Source organism: Musca domestica, unplaced genomic scaffold, assembly GCF_030504385.1.
Source record: "Musca domestica strain aabys unplaced genomic scaffold, Musca_domestica.polishedcontigs.V.1.1 34, whole genome shotgun sequence".
Taxonomy (NCBI): Eukaryota; Metazoa; Arthropoda; class Insecta; order Diptera; family Muscidae; genus Musca; species Musca domestica.
Window position 1 is genome coordinate 4,582,508 of NW_026712313.1, and position 19,537 is coordinate 4,602,044.

The following is a 19,537-nucleotide window of genomic DNA, read 5'->3' on the forward strand; positions in this document are numbered from 1 at the left end:
AATTGTTTCGATATCGGAAATATTTATCTGAGGAGATTGAATTTATTTCTGTAGCCAAGTGAAGAGCTTCAGGCCTTCTGTAGCCAAGACAGACCTGAGGGCCTGTTATAGAAAATAGAAGCCCCTCAGGTCTTCTACAGGCAAGAGAAGTCCCTCAGGTCTTCTAAAGGCAATAGAAGCCCCTCAGGTCTACTATAGGTAATAAAACCCCTCAGGTCTTCTATAGGCAATAGAAGCCCCTCAGGTCCTCTATAGGCAATAGAAGCCATTCAGGTCTTCTATATCCAGCCAATAGAAGTCCTTCAGGTCATCTATAGCCAATAGAAGCCCTTCAGGTCATCTATAGCCAATAGAAGCCCTTCAGGTCTTCTATAGCCGATAGAAGCCCTTCAGGTCTTCTATAGCCGATAGAAGCCCTTCAGGTCTTCCATAGCCGATAGAAGCCCTTTAGGTCTTCTATAGCCGATAGAAACCTTTCAGATCTTCTATAGCCGATAGAAGCCCTTCAGGTGTTCTATAGCCGACAGAAACCCTTCAGGTCTTCTATAGCCATTAGAAGCCCTTCCGGTCTTCTATAGCCATTAGAAGCCCTTCAGGTCTTCTAAAGCAAATAGAAGCCCTCCAAGTCTTTTATAACAAATAGAAGCCCTTCAGGTCTTCTATAGCCAATAGAAGTCTTCAGGTCTTCTATGGTCGATGGAAGCCCTTCAGGTCTCCTATAGCCAATAGAAGCCTTTCATGTCATTTATAGCCAATGAAACCCTTCAGGTCTTCTATAGCCAATAGAAGCCCTTCAGGTCTCATATAGCCAATAGAAGCCCTCCAGGTCTTCTATAGCCAATAGAAGCCCTTCAGGTCTCATATAGCCAATAGAAGCCCTCCAGGTCTGCTATAGCCGATAGAAGCCCTTCAGGTCTTCTATAGCCGATAGAAGCCCTTCAGGTCTTCTATAGCCGAAAGAAGCTCTTCAGGTCTTCTATATCCCATAGAAGCCCTTCAGGTCTTCTATAGCCGATAGAAGCCCTTCAGGTCTTCTATAGCCGATAGAAGCCCTTCAGGTCTTCTATAGCCGATAGAAGCCCTTCAGGTCTTCTATAGCCGATAGAAACCCTTCAGGTCTTCTATAGCCGATAGAAGCCCTTCAGGTATTCTATAGCCGATAGAAGCCCTTCAGGTCTTCTATAGCCGATAGAAGCCCTTCAGGTCTTCTATAGCCGATAGAAGCCCTTCAGGTCTTCTATAGCCGATAGAAGCCCTTCAGGTCTTCTATAGCCGATAGAAGCCCTTCAGGTCTTCTATAGCCGATAGAAGCCCTTCAGGTCTTCTATAGCCGAAAGAAGCCCTTCAGGTCTTCTATAGCCGATAGAAGCCCTTCAGGTCTTCTATAGCCGATAGAAGACCTTCAGGTCTTCTATAGCCGATAGAAGCCCTTCAGGTCTTCTATAGCCGATAGAAGCCCTTCATGTCTTCTATAGCCGATAGAAGCCCTTCAGGTCTTCTATAGCCGATAGAAGCCCTTCAGGTCTTCTATAGCCGATAGAAGCCCTTCAGGTCTTCTATAGCCGATAGAAGCCCTTCAGGTCTTCTATAGCCGATAGAAGCCCTTCAGGTCTTCTATAGCCGATAGAAACCCATCAGGTCTTCTATAGCCGATAGAAACCCTTCAGGTCTTCTATAGCCGATAGAAGCCCTTCAGGTCTTCTATAGCCGATAGAAGCCCTTCAGGTCATCTATAGCCGATAGAAGCCCTTCAGGTCTTCTATAGCCGATAGAAGCCCTTCAGGTCTTCTATAGCCGATAGAAGCCCTTCAGGTCTTCTATAGCCGATAGAAGCCCTTCAGGTCTTCTATAGCCGATAGAAGCCCTTCAGGTCTTCTATAGGCAAAAGAAGCCCCTGAGGACTTCTGTAGGCTATATAAGTCCCTCAGGTCTTTTATAGTCAATAGAGGCCCTACAGGCCTTCTATAACCTATAGAAGCTTTTCAGGTCCCCCACAGGAAATGGAAGCCCTTCAGGTCTTCTATAGCCAATAGAAGCCCTTCAGGCCTTCTATAGCCGATAAAAGCCCTTCAGGCATTCTATAGCCGATAGAAGCCCTTCAGGCCTTCTATAGCCGACAGAAGCCCTTTAGGCCTTCTATAGCCGATAGAAGCCCTTCAGACCGTATATAGCCGATAGAAGCCCTTCAGACCGTCTATAGCCGATAGAAGCCCTTCAGGCCTTCCATAGGCAATAGAACCCTTCAGGTCCTCTACAGGCAATAGAAGCCGATAGAAGCCCTTCAGGTCTTCTATAGCCAATATAAGCCCTCCAGGTCTTCTATAGCCAATATAAGCCCTGCAGGTCTTCTATAGCTAATAGAACCGCTTCTATAGCTAATAGAACCGCTATCTCATAAAAGCCTTTAAGGACCTCTAAGTCATTAAATTTTTTCCAAAAAAAAAAATTGTTTAATTTTTATTCCCATTTTTCTCTTCCCTTTCCAGTTACCTGCTGCCGAGAAACGTGTCGATGATGACATGGTGGGCGACAATGAAATAAATACCGAAAACAGTATAGACAATGATGGCGGTGGGGGACCTCTTCTGGGCGCCGCCAGTGCAGGAATGGCCAATCGAGACGATAATGCTCTGGTGGGTCAAATTGGTCATGGCTTTGTGAGTGGTGGCATTTCGGCTACCTATCGCACTACCATGCTACGCAAATGGTATTCAGCGCCAACGGTACGCGAACAGAAGGGCAAACCCGGTGAACTGGGAAAACCGGTGAAAATTCCCACGGAAATGAAAGAATTGGCCAAAGAGAAATTCAAAGAGAATCAATTCAATTTGGTTGCCAGCGATTTGATTTCCCTGAATCGCTCGCTAACAGATGTCAGGCATGAGAAGTAAGTAAAATTCAATTGCATTGCATTTTGTGATGTTCGGAAGAAAAAAAGAAGGAACAATTCTAATCATTTTTATTTCTCTTTTTCATTCTTCATCTACTTCTTCTTCGTTTAGCTGTAAAAAGAAACATTATCCTTCGAAACTGCCAACCACCTCCATAGTCATAGTTTTTCACAATGAAGCCTGGTCAACATTGCTGCGCACCGTCTGGAGTGTGATAAATCGTTCGCCACGTTCACTTTTGAAAGAAATCATTTTGGTCGATGATGCAAGTGAAAGAGGTTTGTTAACAACAGCACCAACAACATAAACGTAATGTAGAGAGAAAAAATAACAAAAAGTCGGCAACACTTCATGTAGCTACTCCGCACTGCATCCGCAGCTTAAGCACTTTGTTTTGTGTTGTCACAAAGTTAAAGTGTCGGTCTTTAGTTAGATTTCTCGCCGTGATAAATTGCATTATTGTGTGTCCTTTTTATTCTTTTTCTTTAAGGCTATTTTTACTCTTAAATTAAAGAGAGTGTGTTATGGTGGGTAATATGTTAAGTAAGGTAGAACGGGCTTCAGCTATACTCATATGGAAATTTAAAATTTTTATTTATATACGGATTGAAGTCCTCCCGGCCTTCTATGTACAGAAGAAGACTTTCAGGACATCTTAAATATATAGACGACATTTCGATCCTCTTAAACCAATAGAAGACTTTCAGGTCTTCTGTGTCCAAGACCCCCTATAGCGCATAAAAGACCCTGTAGGCCATCCATTTTAAATAGATGATCTTCTGGTGTCCGCCAGACACCCGCGAACAAATATAAGCCCCTCCGTCCTTCTATATCAAAAAAAGTCTCCATTGGTCCTCTATAACGGATAGAAATCCTTCACGTCCTCCATAATAAATAAGAAGCCTTTCAGGTCTAATAGGAAATAGTACAATTAGAGCCCTTCCTGCCTCCCATAGCAAATAATATACGTTCCGGCCTTTTATAGGCCGACAGAAGCCCTTTATCATCTCTACATTTAGTATCCAATTGAATCTTTTCAGGTCTCTATAGTCAATAGAAGTCCTTCACTCCATTGTAGCAAATAAAAGCCCTTCAGGTCCCTATAGTCATTAGAAGCCTTGGTCGTCTATAGCCAATAGAAGCCATTCCAGCCTTCTGTAGCAAATAGAACCCCTTCAGGTCTTTTATATCATGTAGGAGCCCTTCAAGTCTTATGCAGCAAATAGAAGGCGTTAAGCCTTTTATACCATATAGAAACCCTTCAGGTCTTCCAAATAGAGTCGTTCAGTCAACCTATGGTAAACAGAGGCAAATATAAGTATAACAAATAGAAGCTCTTCAGGCCTTCTATGGCAAATAGAAGTCCGTCAGGTATTCTAAAGCAAATAGAAGCCCTTCAGGTCTTCTAAAGCAAATAGAAGCCTTTCAGGTCGTATATAGCAAATAGACGCCCTTCAGGTCTTCTATAGCAAATTGAAGCCCTTAAGATATCCTATAGCAAATAGAGTCGTTCTGGCCGCTTGTGGTAAATAGAGACAGATATAAGCCCTTTTAGTTCTTCTACAGCAAATATCAGATCTCCAGACCACCTAGAACAAATATAATCCCTTTATGCCTTCTCTAGCAAATATAAGCCCTTTAGGCCATCTATAACAAATAGAAGCCCTTCAGGCCTTCTATGGCACATAGAAGCCATTCAGTCCTTCCAAATCTTCTATAGCACGTAGAAGAAGCTCTTCAGGTCCTTTATAGCACACAGAAGCCTCTCAGATCTTCTATAGCAATTAGAAGCTCCTCAGGTCTTCTATAGCACATATAAGCCCTTTTTGTCTTCAATAGCAAACATAAGTCCTTCAAATCAGCCACTTCAGGTCATCAAAATAACATAGAAGTCCTCTGCAGTCAATAGAATCCCTTGAGCCCTTCTATATAAAATAGAAGTCCGTTCAGGCCTTCTATAGCGAATAAAATCCTTTTTAGGTCTTCTATAGCAAATTAAAGCCATTCAGATCTTCTATAGCAAACAGAAGCCTCTCAGGTCTTCTGCATCAAGTAGAAAGCCTTTAATTTGTTATAGCAAATAGAAGCTCTTATTGCCTTCTATGGCAAATAGAAGTCCTTCAAGCCTTCTATTTTAAATAGAAGCCCTTCAGACCCTCTGTGGCAAATATAAGTCATTCAGGCCTTCTATGGTAAATAGAAGCCTTTCAAGTCTTATATGGCAGGTCTACGTCTTGTTATAGCAAACACAGGTCTTACAGGCCTCCCATAACAAACATAGGCCTTTCAGGACTCCATAGCATATGGAAGTCTTTTAGGTACCTATGAACAAGAAGAAGCTCTTGAGGTATTTAAGATCAAACAGAATCCCTTACAAGCCTTTTATGGAACATAGAACTTAGAAGCCCTTTAGGCTTTCCACAAACAAGTAGAATTTTTTAAGACCTTCTGCGGACAGTTAGGCCTTCTATAGATATGTTAGACCTTCAGCTTCCAAATAGCTCTTTTTATTAACAAGTGTCTCCAAATTATCATATGACCCCCCATCCTCTTTATATCCCACCGACTTTGTAATGCAATATATTTATTTTCTTAATATACATTTCTCCCTTTGTTCTCCATTTCATTTTCTGGGTACTTTTTCTTGTGTCTCCTCCACTGCTGCTACCACCTCTCGTGCTGCGCATTAACTCTATGCAGATTATCTGGGCAAAAAGTTGGAAGAATATGTTGCGACACTACCCGTCCATACGTTTGTTTTGCGTACTCAAAAACGTTCCGGTCTGATACGTGCTCGTCTATTAGGTGCTGAACATGTGACGGTATGTAAAAAATGCATTTGTTTTATTTTGTAATTCTTAAAATAGTTTTGTTTGTTTTTTTATTTTTTATTAAATTTATGTTTGCATTATTTTTGTGTTGTTCTGTAGCGGGGTTAATGTTTTCATAATGTCATCCTGCATTAGTCATTGTTTTTTTTATTTTTTTTTTTTTTGTTGTGGTAGGGATGATTTCCCTGGGGAATCACCTCACCTTGGCAATAGAAGGAGCTACGTGAAAAGTTCTGAGAGGAATGATATATTTTCATGGAAATTTGAAATATTGCAATATTGAAGGGTTCTTCGAGTGAATTTTGAATTGTTAAGAGGTATTGATGGGAAATAATAAATTGCAGGACTGGATAATAGAAATTGTGACCATTGAAAAGGATATAAATATCTGTTAAGACTATTGAAATTTCTCAGAATCATTGAAGGGGCAAAGAAATTGCAAAAATGGAATTTGGACACCATTCTAGAGACGCATTAATAACAGGGTACAAAATGTCACGTTTTCGAACCTTGGGCACTTCTCAATTCGTCTATTCTTCTCTATTCTTAAAATATTCTGTTTAAATGACTATAAAAAAATGAGATATTTAAATTCCTTTGAATAATGGTTTTCATTATCTCTCCCTGAGAGCAATATTGTTGCAGCCACTAGATTTTGAGCCCTTAGAGGAACAGCTTCAATATCTCTCTCTATATACCTTATTGTATGACTTATTAAAGTCAACCTTGTAAGCACGTCCAGTTTCAACTTACAAAACATACATGGCCTGCTTTCAAACCCTCAGTCATATGAGGAAGGGCCAAGACGTGCCTGGTACCTCCTTCACAAAATGTCAACATTTTCAAAGAAAATTATTTACTGCTAGGATAATCCGAAAATATAATCCGATTTTGCTCCAACTTTGCAAATCCTAATATTAGCATCAGTGCTATGTCAGGTGCGAAAAAGAACAATATCGGTCCACTCCATCAAGTGCATCCTCGCCGGCCATATCAAATGATACTGAGGGTGAAATGAAAAAACTGCAACCAACTTCAGACTGCTGTCATTTCGAAGCCACTCATCCGACAGCTTTTAAAATTATTCCAGTGAAAGCTTATTATATTTTTTACAAGTGTACAAAAGCATTTTGGTGACAATTTTCCAGAAAAAATGTTATTCGTGATGGAATTTAAGCGTGCTAGTGTGATTTCTTTATATTTGGCTGGAAAACCACAAGTGGCTATCGTTAGAACACTCCAGCATTTAAATGTGAATACATCTTTTGTGTCTCGTACCATCGCTCGTTACCGTGATACTGGTAGCGTAGCCCGACGTCAAGAAAGTGGACGAAAGAAAACAGCAACATCTGCAGAAATGGTTCGAAAAGTAAAGAAGCGACTTGTTCGACACCCGCGTCGCAGTGGCCGAAAAATGGATCGTGAGCTGAACATATTGCAATATTCCATTCGGCATTGAAATTCCAAAAAAAGTGCAAGAACTTACACCGCAGCAGAAAATAGACTCAAAAGAGTATATTTTCTGCTTCGCTTGGCCGAAAGTGGTGAACCGCCTGCCGAATTTAGTTTTCTCCGTTGAGAAAACATTCGTTGTCCAGCAGTTTGTAAACAAACAAAATGATCGTGTTTACTTTCCAAAGAGGTCAGCTGAAAATGTGCACCTTCGGTTGGCCACCAGAACTCAAGCGTCGGCCATGGTGATGTTGAGTGCCGCCATAACAGCCGATGGTCGCTCTGCGCTCGTATTTATCGACCGTGGCATCAGAATAAATGCCCAATATTATCGCGAAAATATTCTGGAGGGAGTATTAAAGCCTTGGTCACGCAAAAATTTTGGCCGCAGACCTTGGACATTCCAACAGGACTCAACACCATCGTACTCAGCACGCGACACCCAAGAATGGTTACAAAATGAGGTTCCTCGCTTCATTTCCAGCGCACAATAGCCACCACCGCCGGATATCAATCCTTTGGACTATTGTTTCTGGAGTGTTTTGGAAGCAAGGTTGGCACTAACAAATACCAAAGTGTCGATCACCTCAAGCAAGCGCTTCCCCGGTAATGGGCCAAAATACCGCAGAGTAACATTCGGGGTGCGTTGACCGTTTGAAGGCCAAAATTCACGCCAAAACTGACCGATTCGAACAAATCTAAACTTATTCTAAAATCGCACTCAGCATGCGCCACCCAAGAATGGTTACAAAATGACGTTCCTCGCTTCATTTCCAGCGCACAATGGCCACCAAAATCTCCGGATACAAATCCGTTGGACTATTGTGTCTGGAGTATTTTGGAAAGCAAGGGTGGCACTAAAAAATACCAAAGTGTCGATCACCTCAAGCAAGCGCTTCGCCGGGAACGGACCAAAATACCGCAGAGCAACATTCGGACAGAGTGAGATGGTTTCATTGGCCGTTTGAAGACCATAATTCATGACACAGGTTACGGATTCGAACAAATCTAAACTTATTCTAAAATTTGTTGCTATTTCCGACATTTTTTGCTTTCGTTAAGTAAAATTTAAAAAAAATGTAAAAATTATGGCTTTTGACTTTGTTGCAGTTTTTCATCTCAACCTGTATACCTTCTCTAGCCATATGGCTCAGGGTTTAAGCAAACTTTTCTTCAATCTACTGAAGAAAATTCGACTTCTTTTCTGACTATGACTATGGAAAGTTGCTCCTATCAACAGGAGATCTTCAGGAATTGTTCTACTTAAATATAAGACGGCCTATGGAAGTTATTCTATATCTAATAGACATGTGGAACTCTTTCCGTCTTTCAGATGAAATAAAGCAGACCTACGTTCAATCAACTGAAGAAAATTCGACTTCATTTCTGACTATGGCTATAGAAAGTTACCTATCAACAAGAGACCTACAGAAATTGTTGTATTTATATAAGACGGCCCATGGCAGTTACTCCATCTCCAATAGACATGTGGAACTCTTTCCATCTTTACAAGGTCTTCTATATTATATTAACTGAAGAAAACTTCGTCTTCATTTCTGACTATGGCTATAGAAAGTTGCCTATCAACGAGAGACCTGCAGAAATTGTTCTATTTATATAAGGCGACCTATGGGAGTAATTCTATCTCTAATAGACGTGTGGAACTCTTTCCATCTTTGTAAGGTCTTTTATATACAGATGAAATAAAGCAGATCTTCCTTCAATCTACAAATGAATTATTGGTTCATATTATCCAAATTTCCACAGGAACACCTCAATAAATACATCATTCTTCAATGGTTTTCACTTCGCGCCCTCAAGTATTTCGAATTGAAATAAGTGGCTCCACTCACCTCAAGTTACCCATCATTATTGCCCTACACAAATTATGGAAATTTCTGATGGAAAATTTAAGATTTCCTTTGGAATAACCAGAATTCACACAAAACCACCATTTGTTGTTTGTTCGGTATTCATTCATATCCATGTCTATAGTATTTATTGTTGTTGTTGTTGTTGTGTATATATATTTCAATAGAATCTAATTAAAATATTCCGTTTTCTTTCTTTTCATTTCATTCAATGTTTACTGGCTGCCTGCCGGTGCCTCCTCATCCTCCTTGGAAATGTTAATTTTGTTTTTTGTTTACAAACAGGGTGAAGTTATTACATTCCTCGATGCCCATTGTGAATGTACGGAGGGTTGGCTGGAGCCATTGCTGGCGCGTATTGTACAAAATCGTCGCACGGTTGTGTGCCCCATTATCGATGTTATATCCGATGAAACATTTGAATATATCACAGCATCCGACTCGACATGGGGTGGTTTCAATTGGAAGCTAAACTTTAGATGGTAATATTCCAATAATTTCTAAGATACTAAGGCACTCAATATTTATTGGAAGAATTTAGTGATTCATTTTTAATAATTTAATTTCATTTTCTTATCCCAGGTATCGTGTTCCTCAACGAGAAATGGAGAGGCGCAACAATGATCGCACCGCTCCATTGCGTACACCCACCATGGCTGGTGGTCTGTTTTCCATAGACAAAGATTATTTCTATGAAATTGGTTCCTATGATGAAGGCATGGATATCTGGGGTGGTGAAAATCTGGAAATGTCCTTTAGGGTAAGTTTTCTTCCGGACTAACTTCACAAGATCATTACGTAAAAATTTATCAAAAAATCTTTAGTAATAAATTATTTATTTTTTTTAGCTAGAAAATTGTTGCGTAAATCATAATTTTCTTTTTGCCATAATTTATAATTTTATTCTTCCCCCTTTTTCTCTTGATATTTATCAATTATTTCAATTTTTATAATTTTTTAAAAAAAAATCAATCAACCAAAAAAAACATCTTCTTCAATACAAAAACATTTCATCTATAGATTTGGCAATGTGGCGGCATTTTAGAAATTATACCATGCTCCCATGTGGGTCATGTATTCCGTGATAAATCGCCATACACATTCCCCGGTGGCGTTGCGAAAATTGTCCTCCACAATGCGGCGCGTGTGGCCGAAGTATGGCTGGATGAATGGCGCGATTTTTACTATGCCATGAGCACAGGTTCGATGTTTACAAAATTGTTTTCTGTTTTCAGTTTTTTTTTTATTGAGAGACAAAACAACTTATCCAAAACTAATCGTAAAATTTTGTAACTAATCCCAAAAACTGAAAAACAATTCAAATTTTAATTGAAATTTTATTTTCTAAACATTGCTTAATTTATTTGCTAAACGAAAAAATTTGGAAACCAAATATTTTTTTGCTTAATGACTTAACAATACTAATAAATTTTTATATTAAAAATATGTAGAGAGAGAGAGAGAGAGAGAGAGAGAAATAGATTTACATTCCTTTGGTCCTATGACGTAGGTTATGAGATTTGGCTTGGTTTAAGGATGCGCTACACAGGAGTACGAATATGCTTCACTCAGATAACTATGGCCCTAGAAAATATAATTAGATAAAAGGGAAAGAAAGGTTTAAAGAGGTGTTTTAATAGGATGGTTTGCTGGTTAGGAGATGCTTTTGAGCATACCTATAGATGATTACGACCAAATACCCTTATTCTCCTCTTTGATAACATGACACATCTGCGTAACATGGGACCTCTTCTTCATCCTCACATAGTCTTTAGTAGGCAGGTCCACTGTTATCCCATTTTTAGGTCAGATATTTGATACTGCCCGTCAATATGATTACGCGACTCTAATACATGAGACTGAATAGTATTCACTCTAACGCGGTCTCAGAAGTCATCGAAGGATATAGAGTGAATACTGTACTATGAGGCCATCCATCCCCCTCCCATCGCAGCTGAATAGCGAGAGCTGCCGCCTCAATTCCTACAGAGCTCGGATTGACAGCGATGTGCTGAACATCGACCCAGCTTGTGGCACAGGTCCACATGACACGCTGCACCTATTTCGCTGCCCAGCCAAACCTACTCACCTAACTCCAGTGTCATTGTTGACCCAACCCGTACAGGTTGCATCCTTTTCGAGATTGGACTTAGAGACAGAATCCGATTGGGAGGACAAACAAACAAAAACAACAGCAATCATAGCATGGCCACTGTTAAGGCTTTGGGTCATAGTAAGGCAAGAGCGAGTCCCTTGTTTTTAATTGTTTACATTTTCTTGTCCTTCTCGTCATCTATGATAAAGTTTTTCCAGATTCCTGCAGGAATGTCAAAGCCAAAATTAATGGAACTTCTTCTTCATTAAAAGAGTTACTTGGCTTACTTATGGAATATGAAACACTTTTGCATCCTTTCACAGACTGGTTTAAAAGGACCACCCATAACAACAATTTCTTCGGTGTATACTTGGCAAAGAAGTTAGCTGAGAATGTGCACTTTCGGTTGGCCACCAGAAGTCAAGCGCCGGCCATGGTGATGGTGTGGGCCGTCATAACAGCCGATGATCGCTCTCCGCTCGTATTAATCGACCGTGATTTCAGAATAAATTTCGAATATTATCTCGAAAATATTCTGAAGGGTGTATTAAAGCCTTGGGTACGCAAAAATGTTGGCCGCAGACCTTGGACATACCAAAAGTACTCAGCACGCGCCACCCAAGAATGGTTACAAAATGAGGTTCCTTGCTTCATTTCCTGCGCACAATGGCCACCAAAATCACCGGATACCAATCCGTTGGACTATTGTTTCTGGAGTATTTTGGAAAGCAAGGTTGGCATTAAAAAATACTAAAGTGTCGATCACCTCAAGCCAGCGCTTCGCCGGGAATGGGCCAAAATACCGCAGATCAACATTCGGGCAGCGTGTGCCGGTTTCATTGGCTATTTGAAGGCAATACTTCAAGGCAATACCAAAGGTGACCAATTCGAACAAATCTAAACTTAGTCAAAAATTTGATGCTATTTCCGAATTTGTTTGCAACAGTTTGAGTTATCGTAACTCATGGCTGGGGGTATACATCTGTCGGCAAAACCGACTGATAGTATTTTACTTGTTCTTATCTCAAGTTAGGCCGTTTAAGTTGCAGTGGGTGCTATATTAGTCTATGCTCTATTAGTTTGTGTTAAAAAGGGGGTACTCCGGTATTAATTGCTGTTTTAATATTCCTGTCTGCTTGTCCGCCTAAAATTATGCTTTGTAATTTATATTGCTTTAAATATCTAAAGATTTTTTAAATGTATCGTCGTAACCAGCAAGAACTCCCACAAATCTTAAATAGCAGATGCTATGACTACTCTTCGCTAATGTCGATTCTCCTTTAAATACCTAAGTCAAAGCTAATTTAGCAATTCTCCTTTAAATCTCTAGATCAAAGATTCTGTATTTTTGGTCAGATGTTGACCATTGTCCACTGCTTTGTTTTAAGCTCTCCAATTGTAGACACCCTAGCGTTTCAAAGTATTTTACATATCTCCCTCTCTCTCTCTTTCTCTCTACATATTTACAAATTAAAATTGCATATTAACGCTTTAATTAAATTATTCCAAAAATAATATAATAATATTTACTTTGTTTTCTTTTTTTAATTTTGTTGGCATTTATTTCTTGAATTCCCAAAATTAAAATGTTATGAATTTTGTTATTTATTTTGTTGTTAAACGTACATACATACAACAAGATGTAATGTATATGGAAAACAATTGCGCACCCTTCACCTAATTAGTGTATGTACCAAAAAAAAAGCAAAAAAACAACAAACAAATAAAACACCCACTCGCAATTTGTTGTTGTGTTAACTTATTGCAACAATTGGAAATAATGAATGACATTTAAATGTATCTTTTTTTGATTTGATTTGCTCCTCCTCTTCAACTACTACTCTCTTCTTCACTCTGTTGTAATTGAAATAAATGTTGAATTTTGTGCTCATATTTCGTTTGAAAAAAATTTGAAATCCAACGGAAAAAAACAACACCCAGCACCATCACCGACAACTGACGACGACTCGAGCTTGTTGGGCAAGTTGGAATGATCTGTGTGCGTTCGTGCGTGTGTCTGTGTTGTGCCTATGCGTTTGGGAGAATGTTAATAACAAAAATATATTTACAAACCAAAAAAAAATCGCATCTAATTGAATTGTATTTTCTAAAACAAAAAGCTTTTACTACTAAGCCCACCACCACCCTCCTTCAATAAAAAAGACAAGGACCAACAACATTTGAGAACGTACACACATTGCTAATAACAATAAATAATTGGTATTTGTAATATATTTATTAATTTATATATTTTTTTATTGTTTCTAACATTGTTTTATGTTGCGTTTTTTATTTATTTATTTTTAATTTTTTTATACATAAGTTTTTTTATTACTATTATTAATATGGTTAAAAACTGTTTTCAAACGCTGTTATTGATTAACATATTTTTTCTACAAACCACAAAGAGTATGTGACTAATTTTATATTTGTTTTTGTATTGGCTTTAATTAGGCAAATAATTGTTAGGCATAAAATAGGATTTAAAAAAAATAATAATAATTAAATATTTAATTGTTAAATTGTTTGGATCAAGATCTTATGTGGCCAATTAGATATGCAATTTGTTTTTATTCTGTTCTAGCAATTATAGCAAAAGCATTAGTTTTTAAGATTATATCCTGAAATTCAGTGCCGCCTAAAAGTATGCAATACCTTTGGCCCAAGTCCGACTGTGGAAATCACTCTAGCTTTCGAACGAAATGAAGTAGGTTGATAAAATTTTACTCAAATGTATATTATGTCTGCAGGACTTTTGGTATTGAAAATGGGCCATTTTGAACCACGATTTGGTATAGCCCCCATATAATGGTAATGGTAAATGGCACCGGAATAGGTTCAAATTTGATATATGAGATTCGTAATGAATACTACAGCCCATGACAGAAAATTTTTCATGCAGGTCTTTATAGCCCCCATATAATGGTACCTCCCTATATTCGTAATTTTGGTGATTTAAGCGACATTATTCACCGGAAATGTTTCAAATTTGGTATTTGAAGTTCGTAATGGATACTACAGCCCATGACAGAAAGTTGTCTGTGCAGGTCCACGTCTTCGTATAGCCCCCATATAACGGCACCTCCCTATATTCGGTATTTTGATGATTTTTAGCGACACTATTCACCGGAATTGTTTCAAATTTGATATTTGAAGTTCCTAATTGGATACTACAGCCCATGACAGAAAATTGTTTGTGCAGGTTCACGTCTTCGTATAGCCCTCAAATAATGGTAGCTCCGGATATTCGATATTTTGATGATTTTTAGCGACATTATTCACCGGAAATTTTTCAAATTTGGTATTTGAAGTTCGTAATGGATACTACAGCCCATGACAGAAAATTGTTTGTGCAGTTGCAGGCCTTCGTATAGCCCAAATTTGGTATTCGAAGTTCGAAATGGATACTACAGCCTATGACAGAAAAATGTTTGTGCAGGTCCACGTCTTCGTATAGTCCGCATATTACGGTACCTCCCAATATTCGGTATTTTGATGATTTTAGCGACATTTTGCACCAGAATTGTTTCAAATTTGGTATTTGAAGTTCATAATGGATACTACAGCCCAAGACAGAAAATTGTCTGTGCAGGTTCATGCCTTCGTTTATACCAAATATAACAATACCCCCTATATTCGACGTTTTGATGCTTTTAGCTACATTATTCACCGAATTTTTTATTCAAGTATCGCATTTGAATATTGTAATGGATTATGACAAATGTTGCCTATGCATGTCCATGTCGTCGTATAGACCCTAATATAAGGGCTACATTCGGTATTTTTAAGTTTTTAATAAAATTTTTAATGGATTTTATTTTTTTGAAAAATGCCAAAATCGTTCCAAATGTTGGAGGGTATTCAAAGTTCGGCCCGGCCGAAATTACAGCTTTTTTACTTGTTGTATGACGATACGATAGGAATCGATGATCTCAAAAGTACAATACATAGATATTCCTGGAACTGTTGTTCACTTTCATATCACCATAGGGGGAAGTAGGCCCTAAAAATGATTCCAAAACCTAGACGTATCTGCCTTAAAAAAAAATAAAATAATCGTTTCCATTTGATAAAAAATGGTACTTCGGTATTACCATTTTTTCCCGATTTGTTTTAGCTACTCAACTCAATGCACCCTTGCAACAATTTAAGTTTGAAAATAATAATAGCCCACTCCTCGTGCCACCCCACAAAAGTTCAACATTGTGAATCATTGTCTACCTTTCCATTATTAAATACAGGGTGAGATAAAAAAACTGCAACAAAGTCATACGCCATAATTTTTACATTTTTTTTAATTCTATTGAATGAAAGTAAAAAATGTCGGAAATAACATCTAATTATAGAATAAATTTAGATTTGACTGGTCACCTTTGGCACGAATTATAGCCTTCAAACGGCCAATGAAACCGTCACACGCTGCCCGGATGTTGCTCTGCGGTATTTTGACTCATTCCACGCGAAGCGCTTGCTTGAGGTCATCGACACTTTGGTATTTTTTAGTGCCAACCTTGCTTTCCAAAATACTCCCGACACAGTAGTTGAACGGATTGGTATCCGGAGGTTTTGGTGGCCATTGTGCGCTGGAAATGAAGCGAGGAATCTTATTATGTTACCATTCTTGTGTCCTGTTGGAATGTCCAAGGTCTGCGGCTTTAATACACCCTCCAGAATATTTTCGCGATAATATTCGACATTTATTCTGATGCCACGGTCGATTAATACGAGCGGAGAGCGACCATCGGCTGTTTTGGCGGCCAACACCACACCATCACAATGGTCGGCGCTTGAGTTCTGGTGGCCAACCGAAGGTGCACATTTTCAGCTGACCTCTTTGGCAAGTAAACACGATCATTTTGTTTGTTTACAAACTGCTATACAACGAATGTTTTCTCATCGGAGAAAACCAAATTCGGCAGTTCACCATTATCGGCCAAGCGAAGCAACTCTTTAGCTCTTTTGAGTCTATTTTCTTTCTGTTGCGGTGTAAGTTCTTGCAATGGAATTTCAATGGCTTTACCCCGAGCTCATTTTTCAATATTTGCCGAATGGAATACTGCGAGCTCATGTTCAGTTCACGACCCATTTTTCGGCGAAACGCGGGTTTCGATCAAGTCGCTTCTTTACTTTTCGAACCATTTCTTCTGATGTTGCTGTTTTCTTCCGTTCACTTCCTTGACGTCGGGCTATGCTACCAATATCACGGTAACGAGCGATAGTGCGAAACACAAAAGATTTATTCACATTTATATGCTGGAGTGCTCTAACAATAACCACTTGTGGTTTTCCAGCCAAATATAAAAAAATCACAAAAAAATCACCCTTGAATTCCATAACGAATAACTTTTTTTCTGGAAAATTCTCACGAAAATGCTTTTGTACGCTTGTAAACAATATAATGAGCTCTCACTGAAATAATTTTAACAGCTATCGGACGAGTGGCTTAGAAATGACAGCAGTCTGAAGTTGGTTGTAGTTTTTTTTATCTCACCCTGTATATGAAGATTTTAGCATTTTCCGAAATCAAATGTTGTGTGTAAAGATTCGAAAGTTATGTCCAGTAACCTAACAACACGCCCTGAAATCTACAATAAATTATTTAGCCATAGGGTATTTTCCATTTCTTGTCTTTTTGACTCTTTAAAGTATGCAATACATTCGTGTATATATACTTGTTTTGAACGGAAGGCAATTATGTGCAATTATTTAGAACCATCTGATGTATATATACAATAATCTGATGATATGTATTTAAATATTTAAAATATGTTCTCCCCTGAACCTGTATCAACCATAAATTTGAAAATCAGTTATCCAACCCTTGCTAAGGAAGAAAATCATCTTTATATTCACTTTGTCCTTCTGTGTACCTAATCCACGAGCCACTATATGATCTTGAACAAACAGTTGCTTCAACCAATATTCTTTCCAAAAGGAATTAATGAAATAATTTTTTTCTTTTCTCTCTTGATTTTCTTTTTTCTCTTTTATTTTTTCTTCTTCCATATTCATAAATAACCCAACAACAATTATACCATATCATAACACAATGATAATAACTATGCGACTAACAAACCATCTTTCCATTATATAAATAATGTGCTAAATCGAATTGAAAAAAAAAACACACAAATCATTTGGGATTCATTTAATTTGATCATCATCCATACATTTCTTTGCCAATCAATGCTGCCTTTAACATCAATTAACACAAAATGAAACTAAAAAAAAAAAAACAAAAAACACTAGGTTTGGATGTGTGGCGGTATTTTAGAGATAGCTCCATGTTCACGTGTGGGCCATGTATTTCGTAAATCGACTCCGTATACATTTCCCGGCGGTACAACGGAAATTGTTAATCATAACAATGCTCGTCTGGTTGAGGTTTGGCTGGACGATTGGAAAGAGTTTTACTACAGCTTTTATCCAGGTTAATTAACTTTCTTTGCTGCTTGATGAAACACACACATACACACCCTATCATTTTTAAATTAGAAAATCCAAAACCATTAGAATTTCTCATTTAACTTTATGGCCGTTTGGTTATGTCAATGCAATTGAAATAAAATCTTTTCCATTTAAAAAAAAAAATAAAATCTCAGACATATTTAAATCCATATTTTAGAGATGAAATAAATAATTGCATTTTCTGTTAACATGTCGTGACGTCTTTCCTTTTTTCCTCTTAGCAAACTTGTTTTAGAGAGCATTTCCAAACACCCACCATCCACCTCCCCCTTAACACCGTCCTCAAGAGTTTGTTAAATGGTCTGCCATGCTGCTATTTATTTTTTTGTTTTTGTATTTGCTTGTTTTCTTTATAAGGTGTTGGTTTAATTGTTTTATGTTATTATTAGTTGTATTATTATTTCTGAATCATTGTATATTTTGTAATTATTCTATATCGCCATGTATGTACCATGCATGTCTATGCTTAACGTTTCATTTTAAATGTTTAAGGTGAAAAAAAATATGAAACAACGTTTTGTAATGAATATTTTTAGAGGCTATAGAGAGCTATAGAGATATTTAAAAATTTATTTTTAAATTTAGTGAAATTTTTAACAGTTTTTCTAGGTCAGGACTAAAAAAACACAGTTTTAAGCATGGTACAATTAAAAGCTAAGGTAGAGCTAACAGCTGATTGCAATTTTTTCTAAGTGTGCCCGACTTCTGCCGATTTTGTGTATGTATTTATTATTTTGAAAAATGAAAAAAAAAAATATTTTCACAATCAATTGGAATTGGAAGACACATAAATTGCGGCTCGCGCATTAAAGCTATTAGACAGTATAGCCATGAAATTGAAAAATTGAGCAGTTAGGATTATACTTTTGAGAGAAAAATCCAGACATTTTATTCATTTTTTGCGCTATATAACACCTTTTAAAATTGAGGAAAAATATGAAAACAATAATAGTATTTTTGTTGTTTTACGAAGCTGTTCTACCTCCTTATTGTACAATGGTTTTAAGGACTGGAATTTTCAAATTTCGATGTCAAATCTTAAATTTTTGGAAAAGATTTTTTAAGAATCCTTCAGAAGTTCAGCAATTTTTTAAAGGTCCTTTAAGACGTGAATTTTGCAAAGGATTTTAGCATCTATAATCGTTGATTTTAAACAATAATTTTAAGCTACACTCAGGGCTGTGGTCTACAATTGTTTAAGTCTTTCGGGCTATAAATGTAGATTTTGAAAAATAATTTTCCACCGCCGTATTCGAAGATTTTCGAAAGAATATTTTTCATGGGCCTTTAAGGCTGAAATTCTGAGCCTTATTAATGTGTTCTTATAAGACCATTAACCTTCGTGGATTTTTAAACACAATTCTGTGAAGTGTCTGCAGAGCTATAAACTATTTTAACAGGGTTTCTGGACTGTAATCGTAGATTTTTAACGAATATTTCTTCATGGTTAAAACGTAGAAAACTATTTTTAAGGGCTACCTGAGAGCCATTATCGTGGATTTCTTTAAAAATATTTTTAAAAGAATATTTAGGAACATAATCGTGGATTTTTTAACAAAGATTTTCAAGGTCCACCAAAGCGATAATCATGGATTTTTAAAGAAAAATTTCATGGGTCACCTGGGCCAAAATAACTGCATTTTTAAAAAATATTTCCAATGGTCTTTCTTGCCATAATGGTAAAATATTTAAATAGACCTTCAGGCAATCCATCGAAAATGGTGTTTTTTTATGGTCTTCCGGTATTAAAAAGTGGATTTAAAAAAAAGATGTTTTCTTAGACCCCAGAAACGAAATCGTAGACTTTTTAAATAACATTTTTCTAAGAACCTTAGAAATATCATCGGAACTGTCGCTGATGTTGCTGTTTTCTTCCGTCCACTTCATTGACGTCGGGCTACGCTACCAGTATCACGGTAACGAGCGATG

The 19,537-nt window shown here is 37.6% G+C and overlaps 1 protein-coding gene across 4 annotated transcripts in view; it reads left to right on the forward strand.

Moving 5' to 3' along the window:
* LOC101898882 (polypeptide N-acetylgalactosaminyltransferase 5) overlaps positions 1-19,537 on the forward strand; it is a 166,070-nt gene that overhangs the window by 136,814 nt on the left and 9,719 nt on the right. For 3 of the 4 annotated variants that reach the window (XM_059125570.1, XM_059125572.1, XM_059125573.1), the window contains 6 exons: positions 2,487-2,887; positions 3,003-3,169; positions 5,592-5,713; positions 9,331-9,527; positions 9,628-9,805; positions 10,066-10,246. In XM_059125570.1, coding sequence (XP_058981553.1) covers positions 2,487-2,887; positions 3,003-3,169; positions 5,592-5,713; positions 9,331-9,527; positions 9,628-9,805; positions 10,066-10,246 — 1,246 coding nt within the window. Of the gene's footprint in view, positions 1-2,486; positions 2,888-3,002; positions 3,170-5,591; positions 5,714-9,330; positions 9,528-9,627; positions 9,806-10,065; positions 10,247-17,389; positions 17,571-19,537 lie in introns of all 4 variants that reach the window. The other variant, XM_059125571.1, reaches the window with a different exon arrangement.